The 18662-nt window shown below is 35.5% G+C and overlaps 1 protein-coding gene across 3 annotated transcripts in view; it reads right to left on the bottom strand.

Annotated features, from left to right (window-relative positions):
• Window positions 1–1101: 1101 nt before the first annotated feature.
• The window catches only part of U2SURP (U2 snRNP associated SURP domain containing), a 54992-nt gene continuing 37431 nt past the window's right edge, over window positions 1102–18662 (bottom strand). For all 3 annotated transcript variants that reach the window (XM_034996296.1, XM_034996307.1, XM_034996316.1), the window contains 8 exons: window positions 18436–18592; window positions 17401–17496; window positions 16642–16708; window positions 12109–12268; window positions 7569–7679; window positions 5133–5251; window positions 3645–3821; window positions 1102–2484 (listed from right to left, as the gene is read on the bottom strand). In XM_034996296.1, the coding sequence (XP_034852187.1) occupies window positions 2346–2484; window positions 3645–3821; window positions 5133–5251; window positions 7569–7679; window positions 12109–12268; window positions 16642–16708; window positions 17401–17496; window positions 18436–18592 (1026 nt within the window). In that variant the 3' untranslated portion in view covers window positions 1102–2345. The remainder of the gene's footprint in view (window positions 2485–3644; window positions 3822–5132; window positions 5252–7568; window positions 7680–12108; window positions 12269–16641; window positions 16709–17400; window positions 17497–18435; window positions 18593–18662) is intronic.

The raw sequence follows: 18662 nt of genomic DNA, 5'->3' as shown, positions 1-18662 counted from the left end.
AAAAAAAATGGTAAAGTATCTCCCTCCTTAGAATTCACCAATTTCTGATCCTGTTAAACTTTCATAGAATCCACGAAGAATTAAACAGGCTTACTCTAGATATTTCCTCATTAAGTAAAATTGGAAATAACCGTTTGCAATTCCAGGGAAAAAAAATCCAATACAATCTAATACACACATTAGTAAACTTTACAGAACACATATTCTATCAACCCTAAGCAATCCCCACCCACCCACCCACCCAAAAGGAAGCCAGTCTTACCCTCCGTAAGATATTCGTTGTATGTGGATCCACATTAAAAGAACTGCTAAATTCCACTGCAGTAGGAAAAATACAAATAAGAACCCCAAACTGACCTAACAATTTCTACTCACTCCTCCTTCTTCAGGATATTTTTTTTTAAAGAGAGGGAAATAAGCATTCCTTGTAATTTGACTGCAAAAATCATTTCCTGTCCAATTATTTCTAAGCCTATACTAGATACCAAATAATGATGGAATGCCCAAATCACCAGGAACTCAACATTACTGTTATTTTTGCAAAAAAAGGTAATATATAAAATTCCCTCCCCCCAGGCAATGAACAGGGGAGAAAAAACACGTTACTTTAAAAAATGGCTATATCTGTAGGTTTTTAAAAATGGCTGTATCTGTAGGTTTTTAGAAACCAGCACCAAATGTTCATGTTTAATTATTCTGAGCAAACATTTAGGAATTAACATTCCCTAACATTATGGACAAACAAAAGAGTGAACAATAAGGGAATAACTTTCAAGAAATATTGCATGTTGGTAAGAACCATTAAGTCAAATAATCGGACTGGCTCATTTGTAAAGATGCTATAGGTTTGCCCAGTTTGGAAATAGCACACCTCACTGCCAGCTAATACACCTACTCCCCAAATCATCAGTACAGCTTATTTGATTTGTAACTAGGCAGCATTAAATAAAACAACTTGAAAATATAGTTTTAAAAAGGTAACTCAAAACAATCCATATTAGAATGGTTTTCTATGCTCTCTATTAAGGAAAAAACAAAAACCATCAAACCACTGCATAAAGTGTCCAGAAAAACTGAAAGATTCACAAATAGTAGTGTCCATTCAAGTCTACATAACCCTTTATTACATTATACTGATAGCAATATTATGATCAACATTATACAAGTTTCCTTATTTCTTCCTCATACTGCAACAATTTTATTCCCATTGTATGACAGATTTTAACTAGGCAAATCGTTTAAATCAACTTTTTGCACCTTGAATTTACAAACTACCGGATGTTAAGTTTCCTGAAAACTATTTTACTTTTAAGCTTTACTTAAAGATAAACCTAAAACTCAATTCTAAAAACAAAACAAAACACAAAAACCTAAGGTGCTTTAAAAAGAACTCTGCAGAAATATACTGATACCAATGTTTGAAAGATAACCTACAGGGGGCTATAAAAGGGCAATTATCATACAAAAAACTTCTATGGCCAACTCTTGTTAGAAAATTTATTTTATAAATAAACTTCTTTCATGATAGAAGATGAAATCAAAAGATGGAGATTTAATTTGTCCCTAAAAAAAAGTAGTTGCTCAGGACATACAAGCTGAGTACACTGAAATCATACTGCTTCTTTGATAAAAGAAAAAATATTTTAGCCAGGCATACCATTAACAAAAAAAGACCATGCCACCTTTCCCTAGTCTTTTGATCTTTGGGGACTAGTATTACCCAAGATAACCTCATCGAAGAAGTTGGTTGGCAAACCTACCAAATAGGAGTCTTAGGTCCCTTAATTTTGATAGTCATCTTAGTAAATATAAAACTTTAGCTACTTGACCAGTGGAGCTTATAAAGTGCATTAAGTATAAGAAACAACAGAAGTGCTAAACTCACTTGGTAGAACTTTAAGGGACTTGATGTCACCAATAGGGCAAAAAAACAACATTATAGTTTTCTGTTCAGATTTTATTTGAAATCTAATTCAAATTGTCAAAGCTACAAAAGGGGAGAAGACATCTGTATTATTTTTGCTAAGTCACAACATCCTAAAACAAAATACTACTACTGCCAGCAGATCCATTATACACATTTCTGATGAAATTCATTAGCACAATAAAAATTTCATCTTGAGAAACAGCCACAACGAAAGTAATTTATACAATATAAAACAATGACAGGTCTACAGATGCAGTTACTCATGAGTTTACACATGCATTCACAAACAAAAAAACAAAAAATCCAGGAATGCTCTTTCATTTGATTTTTTGTTGTTTTCTTTTTTTAAAAAAACAGACCATTCAGGCACAAAACAAAATTGCATTTCCAATAAGTGACAGCATCTTAAAAATTTATGTCAGTGTTTGTTTTTCTTTGACTTTTTATGAGACCTGTGTGGAGATCGGGACTGGGATCTGGATTTCTTCCCTGACTTTTTAGGGGATCTAGACCGTGATCGCCTAGACCTTTTAGGTGTCCTCGAACCAGATGGTGATCTGAGGAAACAAACAAACAATTTATCAAAGCACTCATATGATCAAAATGGACCATCCTTCAATTACCTAAAATGATCTTTAACAGAGCACAATGAAAGTCAGAAATAAAAAAGGCTGTAAACTTCCCAAATTCATATTTTGCCTACTTTACACACACACACACACACGTAATTTTGCACCTTCTGTGCACTGCATCAATGATTATGAGCGGTGTGCTTGCTTAAAAAGACTGATTCCTGAGCCCTACCACTGCTCTATTTAATCAAAATCCCAAGAAGCAGGGACTGGGAATTTGCAATTTTAACAAGTTCCCCAGGTTACTGATAGATCCCTTAGTCTGAACCTCTAAATCTGCAAGATAAAGTTCAAAATGGCATCTAAGATCATTCACTAAATTTTTGAAAAAGTGTTACAACCTATCTTCTTGAAGGAAAAAGCACCAACTACTGCATATCATTCAAGGGAATCATTTAAGATACCATAATTCTGTAAGTGCAGTTCATGAAGATTACCAAAACAAATAAATACACTTTATATATATGCAAGTGCCATTTAGAAAAGGAAAAAACTTATCTTTTATAAAAATTTTACTAAAAATGGTCACAAAAATAAATTTTTAGGATATAAAGCAGTTTTAGTTCTCAGGAAAATTCCACTATGTAACACCAGATGAATAAAACATTTCTTAACCACTTTTCTGGAACTACAAGGAAAAAAAGTATATAACACACATTTAAATTACCCACTGAAGAATGGTATTTATTTCCACAAATCTCTACCCAAGAACTTGCTAATAAGATGCAGGGGCAGGAGGGAGGGGGTAAAGTATTCTCCTTTCAGCCTTGACAAAATCAAAGAATATTTTATAGAAACTGAAGAACAGAATGAAAAGTAAAGCAGCTACCCCTAGTCCACAGAAAACACTGGATATAATGTTTAAAATTCTTGGCTGGTCTTTACTTGTTGGAAGCCTTCTTGTGCTTTAGTCATGAGGAGACTGGGGTGGGGAGGTGGGAAGGAATAATCTAAAATGAAAGTATACTTCTCTGGTTTTCTAAAGCCCTTTAAAAAATGGTTGCCAGCCAAATTATTTTCAAAAGCTGGTGAAATGACAAGAAAACTGGCATTTGAAATATTACAAAAAAATAACTTGCATTTACCTTTTGGCCTTTTTGCTAACATCTCTAGGAGAATCTTTGTGAGATGACCTGGATCGTGAGCTCTCTTTATGAGATCTTTCTGAACGCTCTGATCGCTCCGATTTGGGTGAAGGGGATTTCACTCGTCTACCACTGCTACTGCGAGACGGGCTAGGGGATGTGCTGTGTCGTCTTTTCCTACGGAACAAAGCCCCCAAAATATTCCATAAGTGAGCAAAGGATCAGGTATTCATTTTCCTTCTACTGAATCAGCTATTAATTCCTATCAGTTTACACTAACTTTATTTTCACTAACCTTGTTAATGTTATTTTCCAACAACATTCAAAGCCCTTTATAAAGAACAAGAAAGTCTTAAAGATAGGCTGATCAAAACAAAAACTGAAGTCAACTAAATTGGATTTTCTTTTGCTGTAGGAGATCGGGACAATGGATAAAATCTCATTAAGGTCTCTGGTAGGTAACAGTATTTAATGTTAATCCTTCAATCTTGAAACTTTTATTGTGCTTATATAAGAAAATGGGGCATCATGTTGGCAAGTTACTCTTAAATGGTTGGGAGGAGGGCAAAGGAAGGGGGAAAAAATTAAGCAAAAGAGAAATATTTCAACATTTGGAGAATGTGGGTGGAGGATATCTGGGAATTTTTTATACTATCTTTGCAACTTTTCTATAAATCTGAAAGTATATCAAAATAATAAATACAAGACAAACAAGTGGTAAATTTAGCATTTAACCAATTAGTATACCTATGTTATTTGTAATTACCTGTAGAGTAACTAAGCCAGAATTTTTTTATTTGCATTCACTTGGATATTAGGAAAATCTTCGTTAACTAAAGCAATTTTCTCTATTAAATGAGAGATTTAGGAACTGTGAAAGTAAAATAAAAACTAAGAGAGAAATGATTTTGATTAGAATGAAGACTTAAAGTGAGGAGTGAGTCCCTATGGCCTATGTACACAAACTCCTTTTAGACAGGAATGGGAGACTCAAGTTTACAAAGGCAGCAGTCTCAGCAGAGAAGAAAAGCTTATACCAAAGGCAACAAGGAAGATGTAGCAAGCCTGTTTAGTTATTTAAACCTTAGGTCTGATACCTAATATGGTAACTGAATTCTTGCACTTAACTAAGGCTAAGGTACCATTTGAACCATGCAATGGGATGATGTCCCAATTAACTAAGCCAAGTGCCAACTAACTGCCCCATTTCTCAGTTAATTCTGCCTCCTACAGGCAGGAGCCAAACATGTTTATCATGAAAAAATACTTTTCAAGTTTGTTGGCATCAGTGATGAAAACATTACAAAATGAAACATTCCAAAACTTTATTTGGGGGGTGGCACACAGTAATGTCATTTATTTTTTATCTTTTATTATTACTATTACTAGTACTATTACTACCTGAGTTAGCCAACATATAGTATACATTATTAGTTTTTGATTTAGTGTTCAAAAAGCAGTATAGGCATTTAAATGAGAAGTGTATACCTTTCTTTCCTTGTTGGAGTACATTCATCTTTTTCCTTCTTGTCTTTAGATCGAGATTCCAATTTTTCTTTATCCTTTTTATCTCTTTCTCGTTCTCTTTCTAATTCCTTCTCTTTTTCCTGTTTTATTTTTTTAAAGAAAAAATATTTAGTCATTAAAAATACCTATCTAGGTTAATCTCGTTTATGCAACAATATTTTAATTTTTAAATCACTACGTATAATGCCATTTTTAAAAAAAATACCTACTCTTCCAGGAAACCTAGTTATTTCTTCTACTTATACTGAGTGATAATAGTAATACCAGTTACTAAGTCCGTACCATAGACCAAATAATTACTAAACAACTTTCCATATACCACTGCATGTAATACTTCAAATATTCCTTAGGAATACTACTATTATCCTCATTCAAGAGATGAAAAATGAGACTCAGAAAGGTTAAGTACTATGCTCACAGTCACACTGGGTGGTGAAGTCAGGACTGGAGTCCAGGCTGTAGAGCCAGGGCTCTTAACTACTTCCTCTGTCCCACCACTTAAAAAAAAGGAAAAAGCCAACAATACACTGGCCTATCTTAAACTACAATAAAATAGTAGCGATTCTATAGCAAGTGGATTTAATCTAAAGAGAGCTCTCTCCAAAGCACAAGGCTGAAAAGGAAAAATAGTTATTCATAATAATCATCCATCAGAAAATCTTACTAGTAACAAGTACCATTTTTATTGGAAATTTTACATCCTAATTTATAAAAGTACAAACTGACTACATGACTATACAATTATATAAACCAGAAAGATGACCTATCTACTTATTCCCACTGCTACAATCACCACTTCTCACCTGAAATTATTTCTGTTGATAATATACTTAAGGGAGTGGCTACAGAAAATGAACCCACTAAGCCAACTTAGCTCTTCATTAACAGGAATTTAATTTCTCTGATTTGTATTCATCAAGAAAGCTATCTGGTAGCTGATAAAAAGCCTATACCAGAAGTTACAAACAGAAATGTTCTGTAAACAACCAGACAATAAATATTTTCCGTTCTGTGGGCCACATACAGTCTCTGTCCCAGGATTCAACTCTGTCACAATAGTCCAAAAGCCACTATCGATAATACGTAAGTGAAGGCACATGGCTATGTTCTAATAAGCTTATTTAGAATGAGGTGATGGCCTGTGAGGTGATGAATCTCCTCACCCTCAGTATATACCTTCAAGAAACACATCCTCCTCTCCAGTTACAATCATGGAATGCAAAGAGATTAAAATGATATTACATGCATTACAACCATCAGGACCAGTGAGTATCTCAAAGTGTAGTCTTCCATGCAGATCAGATACCTGCCACCAACTCCAAAGGGACTCATGGAGTACAGATACATCTTTTTTAAAATCTCATTTTTCTTTTTTTGAAATACAACATATAGAGTATAGATTTAAAATGTAATGCAGAGGGCACCATCTTCCTCTGGTGATCTGTAGGATATATTTTCCTGATTGATAATTTTATAGGAATCAAACTAGTTAAAATACTCAAAATATTTTAAACAATTTAATCCAATAAAAGAGTAATAGTAGCTATTATCTCACAATCCTGCAAAATTGGGACTATCGACCCAGTTTCACGAAGAAAAGCAGGATCCAGTGATTCGCCTAGAAGAGAGCGAAGGGCGGCACCAGGAACGCACAGGTCTGTGCGGCGCCAAAGCTATCTGACTATAGTGCTGCTCCCGTCACCAGTACTATGCCATTAACAGCTTTTAGAGATTCTAACTTCTGTTCCAGCATGTTCTTATTTCTCTCTCTCTCTCTCTCTCCATATATATATAATGTGTGTGTGTATATAGTCTTTTTTGTAATGATAGTCAAGATATAGGTAAAAATTAATAGCAGTCCCAATAAAATTCCTGGGTTCTTCCAAAAATTAACATGTGTTCTAAAATTCTCTGTATATCGCTACATATTTTTTATGCATAAAGAATACGAGGCTTAGAATTCACTGATGAGGTATTCTACCACTTGGTGTCCTTCTTTGGAAACAGTGGAAAAGGAGCCCTAAATGAACTTCCCAAACTAACTCCATCTTTGTCTTTGTGCCACTTCTGAGGGTTGCTGGTGTTTCATTGTCACAAATGTTGAAGCTTCACAGAAGGTCTTCCAGTTCTGAAAGCATGGTCTTAGCAGATTTTCTAGTCCATAGGTAGCATATCCAGAATAAAAAAGTGTGCTCTTGCCCTAAGACCCTTTTCCAAGTTGAAATAATTGCAAAACATCAAATTTCAAATGTTCCCAATTGTCTACCAGTATTCAGCATTTACACATGAAAGGGTGTGAGACATACTTTTCTTTAAGTATACCAATACACCAATATTCTAGGTAGTCAAACAAATAACTTTGGAAAACGCATATTATTGAATACACTCATTCCTTACTCGTTGAAGAAGTTTATCTCTGTAGTGTTCTACTTGCTCCTGAAAGCTCTGGCCTGGTTTTTTAGGTCTTTTTCCAGATTCCAATTCATCCTGAAACTTCATAACTTTGAGCTGTGAAATAAGACATTTTAAAAATAAATCTTTTCATCACTATAGTTTTTCAAGCAGTGCTTTGCTCCTGTAAAAAATTTTTTTCTTTGAAAAAGTGTGTAAAAAGGAAAAAAAAGGAACATAGCAAAGTAGTAACTGATTAGGACTCAGTCAAAATATAACATCAACATAAAGCTCCCTTATCTGAAGGCCACTTGTTAGACGAGTCCAATCATGAAGAATTCAAGTGATCGCACGTGGGCCCACATGCTCTCTGCACAGCCACGTGAGATGACTCATGAACTATAGTTCATGCCCTTAAGAATCTACTTATTATCTCAATGATAATGAATTTGCTCTCTGGCTCCCCAAATGTGAAAGGCAAGGTTGCTAAATGCAACCTACTTCCAACAAGACAGGACAGCAGGCAGAACACAAGTAACCATAATTTTTTTTTTAAGCAGCATTCTTTACAGTTCACACAGGACCAAAAACAGAGCAACAGAGTTTGAAGGTTTCACTCTATTTACAGTACAGTGCAATTACTGAACATCAAGAAAAGGTTAAATCATAGTAGAAATATACTAAGAGTATATACTAACAAAAAAAAAGATTAGAAAAACTTCCGATTCCATTTCTTGTAATTTATCCATATCAGCACAAAACTATTTGTACAAAATTATTCAATTCTGCATTGTTTGTGTATACATTATATATTTTAAGTATTTTATGTTAATATGCATCATATATTAATACATATATATTTATAGATAATTTATGTTACATATGTAAATGTAATATAAATATACTTACTATATAAAGATATATATACATCTTTATGGAACAAAGGGAGAACAGGTAAGGTGAAATGCATGAAGATTCAGATAATGTTGGAAGTGGAGGCAGAAAGCACATATGGATCCACTGGGTTGCAGTGCCAAACCTGTATACCTTATTTCACTCAAAGAGGGAAAGAAAACAGTCTTGCCTAATGGAATTATTGTATATGCAAACATCTTAACCTATTTTTATTGAGCACTGATATGTCCTTTAAATGGACTAAATGCTACTATAAATGTTTTATTTGTATTTGGAAACAAGACCTCATTTGTTTTAGGTTTTTCCCCCCCTCGCTACAAATGAGGCTTTCCAACCAACAGAATGGGAACAAGTTACAAAAACCTTCTTCCATTCAAAGTGTTATTTTCACTGTTTTTGACTTCATGACCATTTCTCATACTTTCGCCAACTTTTGCCCTTTTACTACCTAATTCCACTTCTATAACCAGGTCATTTATAATCAGAGATTTGAGGTTCTTGCCTCTTTCAAAACTCTTAAAAACTCTTTGCATTGTTGTTTTAATGAGGACTACATTTCAAAACACAGAAGACATAAGGGTAAGAGAGAGGGGAAAAGGGAAAGAAATGTAAATGTCTCACTTCACCACTGTGTGAAGCCTCCTATGACTAAAGTGACTCTGTTCTACAGAATGCATTCATGGCAAATCAGCTTAAGAGTTAAGCGCTGCTCAGTGTTACTTTGGAGAAAGAAAGGCATTCCTAGAGAATCTTTTTAAAAATCATTATAGGGCGCCTGGGTGGCTCAGTTGGTTAAGCGACTGCCTTCGGCTCAGGTCATGATCCTGGAGTCCCAGGATCGAGTCCCGCATCGGGCTCCCCGCTCGGCAGGGAGTCTTCTTCTCCCTCTGACCCTCCTCCCTCTCATGCTCTCTGTCTCTCATTCTCTCTCTCTCTCAAATAAATAAATAAAATCTTTAAAAATAAATAAATAAATAAAAATAAAAATCATTATAAAATCCTAGGGCGCCTGGGTGGCTCAGTTGGTAAAGCAACTGCCTTCGGCTCAGGTCATGATCCTGGAGTCCTGGGATCGAGTCTCACGTCGGGCTCCCTGCTCAGCTGGGGGTCTGCTTCTCCCTCTGACCCTCTTCCCTCTCGTGCTCTCTGACTCTCATTCTCTCTCTCTCTCTCAAATAAATAAATAAAATCTTTAAAAATAAATAAATAAAAATCATTATAAAATCCTTATAGTTCCTGCTCATGTGACCTAACTCAGGTGCAAGCACAAGTCCAGGGCACCCAGAAAACAGGTGGCAAAGGGTCCCAACTCAAATGAGAGCAGCACCATGTACTGGCTTGTTTGCCAGCTAGCTATCTCCCTGTTGCCCTGGGACAGTGGCAAGTATCACCTTCCCACTCAACTATCCACTCTTTCCTCAGGGGTCAGGGCAAAAAAGGGATCTTTCTGCTCCAACAACATAGAAGACACACCACCACCACCCCAACCAACCCATGTGTTCCACACCTCCAACCCTTCTTGGTAGAAGTGGGGATGCCAACAGAATAGGAAAAGACAACTCCAGCATAGGCCAGGCTCTAAGCAGTATATCTGAAAGATTAAGAACTTCCTTCCAGCCAACACCAGTAATACCCTATGCCTGCATGTTTTCTAAGTGCTTTGTGAAAGTCTGTATTTTATAATACATATTCTTCGGTTTTTATTAATCCCATGCTAAAAAATGTTCAGTTACATAAGTCAAACCAGTCAAAGAAAGACAAATACCATATGATTTCACTCATATGTGGAATCTAAGAAACAAAACAAATGAACAAAGGGGGGGGGGAAGGGGGAGGAGAGAGACAGACAAACCAAGAAACAGACTCTTAACCATAGAGAACAAACTGACAAACTGACAGTTACCAGAGGAGAGGTGGAAGTGGGGGGATGGGTGAAATAGGTGATGGGGATTAAGGAGTGCACTTGTGATGAGCACCAGCTGTTGTATGGAAGTGCCAAATCACTGTATTGTACACCTGAAACTAATATTACACTATGTGTTATCTAACTGGAATTTAAATAAAAACTTAAAAAATGTTCAGCTATAGACATCTTTATTACAATGTATTTGGGGAAGAGAAGAGCTTTCAAAAAGAAAAACTATAATGGGGCGCCTGGGTGGCTCAGTCCTTAGGCATCTGCCTTCGGCTCAGGTCATGATCCCAGAATCCTGGGGTCGAGCCCCGCCTCAGGCTCCCTGCTCCAGGGGAAGCCTGCTTCTCCCTCTCCTACTCCCCCTGCTTGTGTTCCCTCTCTCGCTGTGTCTCTGTCAAATAAATAAAATCTTAAAAAAAGAAAATATATTTTTATTCAACTCCAGGAAGGCAGAGTTCGGTAAGCTTGGGAAGAGTTCTGAGAGTTAAGAATAGGCATGGGCAGCTTGGAAAAAATCCACAGGTAGAGTATATTCACTGATACATTTGTGCCCCTAAAAAATTTATAGAGAATGTATATAAATAAATACATCCCAGGAAAAATGAATCAACATGTTAACTCTGAAAACCTCTTCTCTTCACTTACAATAGACAGTATGCTGATTCTGTCTAAGGTTAAACCAAAATACTTTCCCTGTTAACATTCTGGCTTGGTGATTCCAAGAAAGAGTTGGACAAAAACTTGTACCAGCACAACAGTGACTAGAGAACTGGAAACAAGTTAACGACTATGGCAGATATTACAAAGTAGTACAACGAGTAGTGCTGACACACAGTAGGCATGCAAAATACTGTTAGTTATATGAACGGATAAAGATTTAAAATGCACTCTTATATATACTTTTGAGACTCTGGGCAGACTGCTACACCAACGTTTACTGGGAATGTTTCATCTCCTTGGGGCAAGGAATGGGGAAGGTTCCCATTACAACACCCTTCCCTCTCTGATATGTCTGACTAGTTTTGGTAATAAAACAGGCATTAAAAAAGGAGAGGGAATTGAGGGAGGAAAAAATTTGCTTGAGATGGTCTGGATTTCAGACTATCATAAGGTTTTCCCCTTCTTACTGTTACTACTTAATGTCTACTCCCCCCATCACAAAAGGATGCATACACTTAAAATGAGCCCACTGTAATAAAATGTACACATAACTTGAACGTGCCAGAAAGAATCTCACTTTTCCTTGTTACATACTATGTGCACTCAAATGTTATGGACTTCATAATGCCAAATGTAATCTATTCATTAGAAGAATCAAGATCTTCAGAGGATCTCCTCTGTGCCACACACTGGATTTATGATGATGAACAGACAACAGACAAAGCCCTTTCCCTTCGTGTGAATCACAGCCTCGTAGGGAATACAGACATTAAACAAGCAAGATAAGAAAACAAAAATAAAACACACACCATAATACATGTAAAATCACAAGAGAAATAAATAGGGAGAAGTAAGCAAATACAGAAGTTTAAGAAAAGGACAGCAGGAGAGAAGGGATGCTTGAACTAAGAGACCTGTAGGAAGTCAGCTGGTATGAAGGTTTCCAGGCACAGAAAACACAGCATGCAAAGGAATGATGCCAAGAGGGAGCTTAGGTCAGTGGAAAAGTGAGAGAAAGCCAGTGAAGTATAGTTTCAACTTCATTGCAATACTAACCTCAATTTCACGAAGTTTAGCTCGTTTTTCCTCACTCATTTCAGAGTACTTAGAGAACTTGGACTCAGTCATTTCTTCTTTGATTGGATTAGAGTACAAATGATGTTCTTCTGATTTGGAACTCTGAGTATCTTCTTCATCTTCACTTTCTTCTTCTTGACTGGAAATAAACAGAATATATCATATGTCAAGGCAGAAAGAAAATGTTACATTTTACAGTCTGGCTTTATTTTTCACTGCCTTAGACTGTAAATAATGTTAACAAAACATAAGAGGCCAATTCATTACTAAAACATTTCTAGAAAATATTTTATAAAATAATACAATTTTATAAAACTTATGTTTCTTCCACATAAGAAGTTGAGCTTCAACATAATCACTTTTAAAAATTCTGTGTATGTTAATGTTATCTGTGTGCCTTTCATTCTGCAACAAACTTTCCTTGCGGCATTAAGTGAAATGAATAATCAGGCAATGATTCCCCACATTTTCCAGTTCAGCGTGAGTTCGGGAAGCTTAACATTAAAAAAGCCAAACGTATTTACTCTTTCTTCAGCAGGGGCTATACACTAGAAAATACATGAGTTCGTGTCACACAGTTAACTATGAAACAATGTAGCATGTAAAGACCTTATCTGATTAGCATATAACCCTAGGAATAAAGCAATGTATAAATTTTAAATATTATCACACATTAGTACTCATGTCAGAATTGATTCTAAGAATTATACTGATTCCATATCAGATAAGAAGAAGAAAATGAAAAACTAAGTGACTGCTACAGGTAAGGATATAAAGAAGAAAAAAATCTACCCCTCCAGAAGCAATATAGTGGAAACAGATAGGCAAGCAACTAGGTGCAAAGTTGGTCCTCACTGCTAGACTCAGACTGACAAAATGTTCTTGAAACACAAATGAAGGGGCTTAAAAAAAAGAAAAAAGAAGTTGTATGCTCTGGGACAGGACTTTGGTGTGCACATATGTCAAATCTGGGCAAAACACGTCATCCACACACAAACTCAGAATGTTTATATATATATATATATATATATATAAACAAAATTCCTTTTATAAACAATATTGATTGTGACATTAACATTACTGGCATAGCCTAGAAAATATGCCATTTTCCCTTTAATATTTGAACCTTATTTGTTGGGATTGGGTACTAAACACATTCTACCATAAGCAGGAGTCCTTTCAGTATATATTTAAAACTATTCATAATAATGTAAAAGTAGTTATAACCAAATTCGTTCCAAATAAAAATTATTTGAGAGACTGATGACAGAACTCACACACTGATGAGAAAAATGTAAACAAGGCAGATAAAAATAAAATGTTGACAATTCAGAATAAGAAACATGGTACTAAGAGAAGACTATACTACTAGTTTTGTAATTTCTTACCCAAAGGTCCTTTCCTGAACATTACTAAAGTGCTTTACAAACTTTATACTCTCAGAGCCCCACAAATCATTAGTACCTCATAAAGGTACAACTCACTACAATACTTAAAGAAGAAAATAGTAAAAGCAAACCATTTCTAGAAAACTATATTCATTGTGGAAATAAATATTTACTTATACTTAACACTTCTCATTAATTTGTCAGAAACTTCCTAAATGCAGTTTTTTTTTTTAAAGATTTTATTTATTTATTTGACAGAGAGAGACACAGTGAGAGAGGGAACACAAGCAAGGGGAGTGGGAGAGGGAGAAGCAGGCTCCCCACTGAGCAGGGAGCCCAATGCGGGGCTCGATCCCAGGACCCTGGGATAATGACCCGAGTCGAAGGCAGACACTTATCGACTGAGCCACCCAGGCGCCCCCTAAATGCGGTTTTTAGTTAATTTTTTTAAACACAAGAATTTCTTATTTTATGGTGCATAAATTTTTTACAAGTATTTCAGATGCTTTTAAATGGTTAAACTATATGCATGTGTATGTGTAAATACAGAGGTTTGCTGGAAGATTATTCCGGAAAGGGTCACTCAAAAAGATGAGTCACGGGCGCCTGGGTGGCTCAGTTGGTTAAGCGACTGCCTTCGGCTCAGGTCATGATCCTGGAGTCCCAGGATCGAGTCCCACATCGGGCTCCCTGCTCAGCGGGGAGTCTGCTTCTCCCTCTGACCCTCCTCCCTCTCATGCTCTCTCTCGCAAATAAATAAAATCTTAAAAAAAAAAAAAAAAAAGATGAGTCACAATTAAATTGTGGTATCTATACAATGGAAATTACCTAACCAATTCCAGCCTGTATTTACAAATTTCAATAATTTTTTTGCAAATTCAAATATTCCTTAATAAATATCCTTGAACACTTATCTGAATCCTTTCAACTACAGATAAATACAGAGCACATAACTATATGGACACAAAATAATGCCCATGACACTTACGTGAAAAATGGGGTCAGAGAACAGTATGGACAGTATTATATAATTTATGTTTAAAATAAATATACATGTCTTACGTATACAGAGAAATGATCCAGATGGCAAGACACCAAACATTAACCATATTATTTACTTTTAAAGTGAGTTACACTTGATAATCTAAAATACATATTCATTTTACAATTGCGATTTTAATTTTTCAGGGCCTGAGCAGTCTGTTCTAACTGGTTTTGACTTTAGCTCTCAGTTACCAGTTCTAGGTTCAGATCTCATCATAGCTTCATCTTACTCTTTTAAAGAAATGGAAATTCAAATCTATAAAACCATACAGGATTCATTATAAATGAAATTAAACTACTATTTGGAAGTTTTCTACAAAACAATAGTAGGGCTCTATTTTTTTTTAATCACCTTTCTGCCATAAAAAATAATTACTAGTTTCAAAATGGCATTTTGGATTCAGCCACTAGAGAGCAGTAGCGAGGCATAAGAAAATTTCAAAGACCAGTAAGTTGTATATGAAAAAATATCTTATCCTTGCTTTGTACTTTCAGAAAGTTATTTTTGTTATTGTGATTTGTTTGGAGCTCTTAAAAATAAAAAAAATTAGGGGCGCCTGGGTGGCTCAGTCGTTAAGCGTCTGCCTTCGGCTCAGGTCATGGTCCCAGGGTCCTGGGATCGAGCCCCGCATCGGGCTCCCTGCTCCACGGGAAGCCTCCTTCTCCCTCTCCCACTCCCCCTGCTTGTGTTCCCTCTCTCGCTGTGTCTCTACCTCTCTCTGTCAAATCAATAAATAAAATCTTTAAAAAATAAAATAAAATAAAATATATTTCCCGTGATCCAGGTCTCGCTGTATAAACATGATTACTCTGTCAACACTAAAAATGCAGTCACATTCCAAACATTAACACAAATATCAAATTTATACAAAAAAAAGTTAACACTTTTAGAAACAAAACCAACTGAAGAAATATTTGAGTTCTGCAATGGCCTTTTCTACCCTTCCTTCCCCCTAAATTATTATGTCATGAATACATATAATTATTTTAAGCCAGTGATGCTACAATAGTGAGAGACGTTAATAATGATGTATTATATTCATTAAAAAAAGGTTAAAGCACTATTTTAAAGCAAACTGGACTGTCTCAATTCCTGTACTCCTCAACAGCCCTAGAGAGGTATTTCCACCAGCAAACCACACCTATATTTTGTAAATATTTTGTCATAATCATTGCTGATTTGTTCTGACCATCCCAATGTTTCTAGAAAGACATCACTGCTGCCAAGTTTTCCTCAGCATATCAAATTGTGCTCCCACATACGCTGATCAGTCACATTTCCTTCACAATCTAAATGCTACTAATACCTATTTTCTGAATCCACAAAAATGCCCAAATTGTGCTGGGACACAAAAGGGACTTTTTCCTTTGTTCACTCTTCCATTTGATAACCATAAAAAAAAAATTTTTTTTTTTAAAGCAGAAACCTCTGCTTTGTGTTCTTGAGGTCACCTATTCTATTTAATAAAATCAACTTCCTTCCAATGATTTAAAAAGGTGTCAAGTTCTACCTGAAAACTACCAATACACACTTGCCAGGAGAAACTGGGAGCAGTATTCCTATAATCACAATCTTGGGGTGATTACCGAAGAGCAAAATTCAAAATTGTAATTTCTCTACATGTTAAAAGCTTTCTTTCTGTTATTTATTCTTAGTTCTTTTGAGGTGTTTACATTTAAATAACAGAATGGCCATAATGCAATGCTTAGCACTGTACAATTCAAATAAAAAGCAGCATAACTTTCCCATTCACATTTAAAAAATCACTTTTTTGGAGCCAAAACAATACCTGATGACAAAGATCTGAAATAAGTGCAGTTGACCATTTAGTAACTACGGAGAGTATACGCACCTAGCGTAGAAAAATCAACTCAGAAGCAAAGTGAAACCAGAGCCATCAAGACCAGAAACCAAAAGCTCTTTATTCACTGGAAAAAACAATGACAAACTAAAAATGATCCTCTCGAGTTTTTTAAGAGTGAGTTTTCCTCTTCACTATTATTTCAAGCATACCTCTTAATGAAAAAGGGAGTGTATATGCAATAAGAAACTAAGTATGTTTGAAACTGAGATTCTTACTTTTGATTTTCTTCTTCTTCTGATTCTTCATGTTGGTCAAATAACTCCCACTTAGAAGTTGTTACAGCTGAGTGGAAGGGAAAAAAGGATGTAATTCCATAAGGTAAATTAGCATTTTTGCAGTAGCATAGAAGCCCAGCTTTAGACTGAAAGTTTATATTACAGAAGTTATTTACAATTATCTATTTTTTGAATAGCCATTTCTATGCGCTAAATTTCTTTCTTTCCTCACACCTATGCCTTAATTTTATTCAAATTCATGGAGTGACAAATTACGTTATCATTCTTATTTGTGTGCTAGATGGTTAACATTTATTTCATTAGAACCTACAAATACTAGAACCTACAAATACTAACAATTATGATTATAAACACTAAGGACACATGTCCAAGTAATTATGAAAGGCAGGTCTAAACTGCATCTAATAAGTCAAGCACTATGGGAAGATCAAAGCCTGGTTTCTCTGAAAGTGACCTCTAAGTAGATTTCCAAATAGGTATACCTTCCCATCTACATTTTCTACTGAAATGCCTTAACCTGAAAAGTTTTAGTGATTTCTCGGATTTACTCTCAAAGCATCCAAACTGAAAGATCTAAGAAAATGGTAACAGCAACCATAATGAAAATTTAGCCACTAGACATAACTCTGGGTCTTAAGGTTGAAACATCATAAAATGCAAAAAGGAAACATAAACACTAATGATTAATTTTAAGTACTCAATTTTTTAAAGCTTAATATTTATTGTACTTTTACTCACCCTGTGCTTCCAATTCAGATTCATCTACAGCTTCCCATTTTGATGGGGCAACTTTAAATATGGGCTCATTCTTCTTTGAGTCCTCAGTTGCATCCACTATTGAGGAAAGATAAGCCATTAACCCTGACTACAAGGGGTTGACTTAAGTAGTCCATGGGTATTCAATCATATTATTGAAAAGTAAAATAAGGCCACACATGGACTAATAATTGCTAGTGTCAAGAATTATGATTAATCCAATTCTCTACACCTGAGGTCCAATTTTTAAACATGTATGTGTCAATTCAGAATATACAAGTTGTTATGATTTCAAGCAAATGGAGAAGTTGGGGCAATAAAAAAATCCTTATTATCTCTACCTAATTACTGTTTAAACTACACAATTCTTTAACTGTTCAATCTTTTCATGTAATTCAAATGTACTAAAGACTGTGTACCCTTCTTATTTCCAAAAATGATTTTAGGCATCTAGGAAAACTGAATCCATAAACTATGAATAAAAAGAGAACTGATGAAATGAGGAATCTGGGATTATAAATAAAATTGAGCACAACATTTCGCCTACAGTTTTCCTGAAAATTAAGACAAAAAGAGAAACTAATACTATACGGGGTTGACTATCCCAACAAAGAAATGCGACCAGAAAGAAAATCTTTTTCTTGGCAGAGTCAAATGTATTAGTGGGTATTTGAATTTTGAAAAGTCAGAAATAAGGACACCTGGGTGGCTCAGCCGGTTAAGCGGCTGCCTTCGGCCCAGGTCATGATCCCAGGGTCCTGGGATCGAGTCCCACATCAGGCTCCTTGCTCAGCAGGAAGCCTGCTTCTCCCTCTCTCTCCTTTTGCTTGTGCTCTCTCTGTCAAGTAAATAAAATCTTTAAAAAAAAAAAAAAGGAAAGAAAAGAAAAGAAAAGTCAGAAATAAAAGAAAAAAATTAAAGACTGACACCTTAAACTTTTTCCATATCGGCATGTGTGGAAATTAAAGAGTTTTGGAATCCAACTTATTAGATCATCAGTTTGAAATCTGAACTTACAAGGCACTCCATCAAGATCATCATCAAGACTCTTTATAGGGACCCCATCAAGATCATCAATGGGAGTAGCGTCAATAGGAATTCCATCCACATCTTCTAGAGGTGCACCATCAAGCTCTTCCTCAATGGGGGCACCATCGAGGTCATCTGGTACATCCTACAGAAATACACATACTGTTGTAACATTTTCTTTTGCTTACTAGTCATATTGCTACAAGATTAATTTG

This window comes from Mirounga leonina, unplaced genomic scaffold (assembly GCF_011800145.1).
Source record: "Mirounga leonina isolate KUSES-001 unplaced genomic scaffold, KU_Mleo_1.0 Mir_115, whole genome shotgun sequence".
Taxonomy (NCBI): Eukaryota; Metazoa; Chordata; class Mammalia; order Carnivora; family Phocidae; genus Mirounga; species Mirounga leonina.
This window is presented reverse-complemented; position numbering and strand designations above follow the sequence as displayed.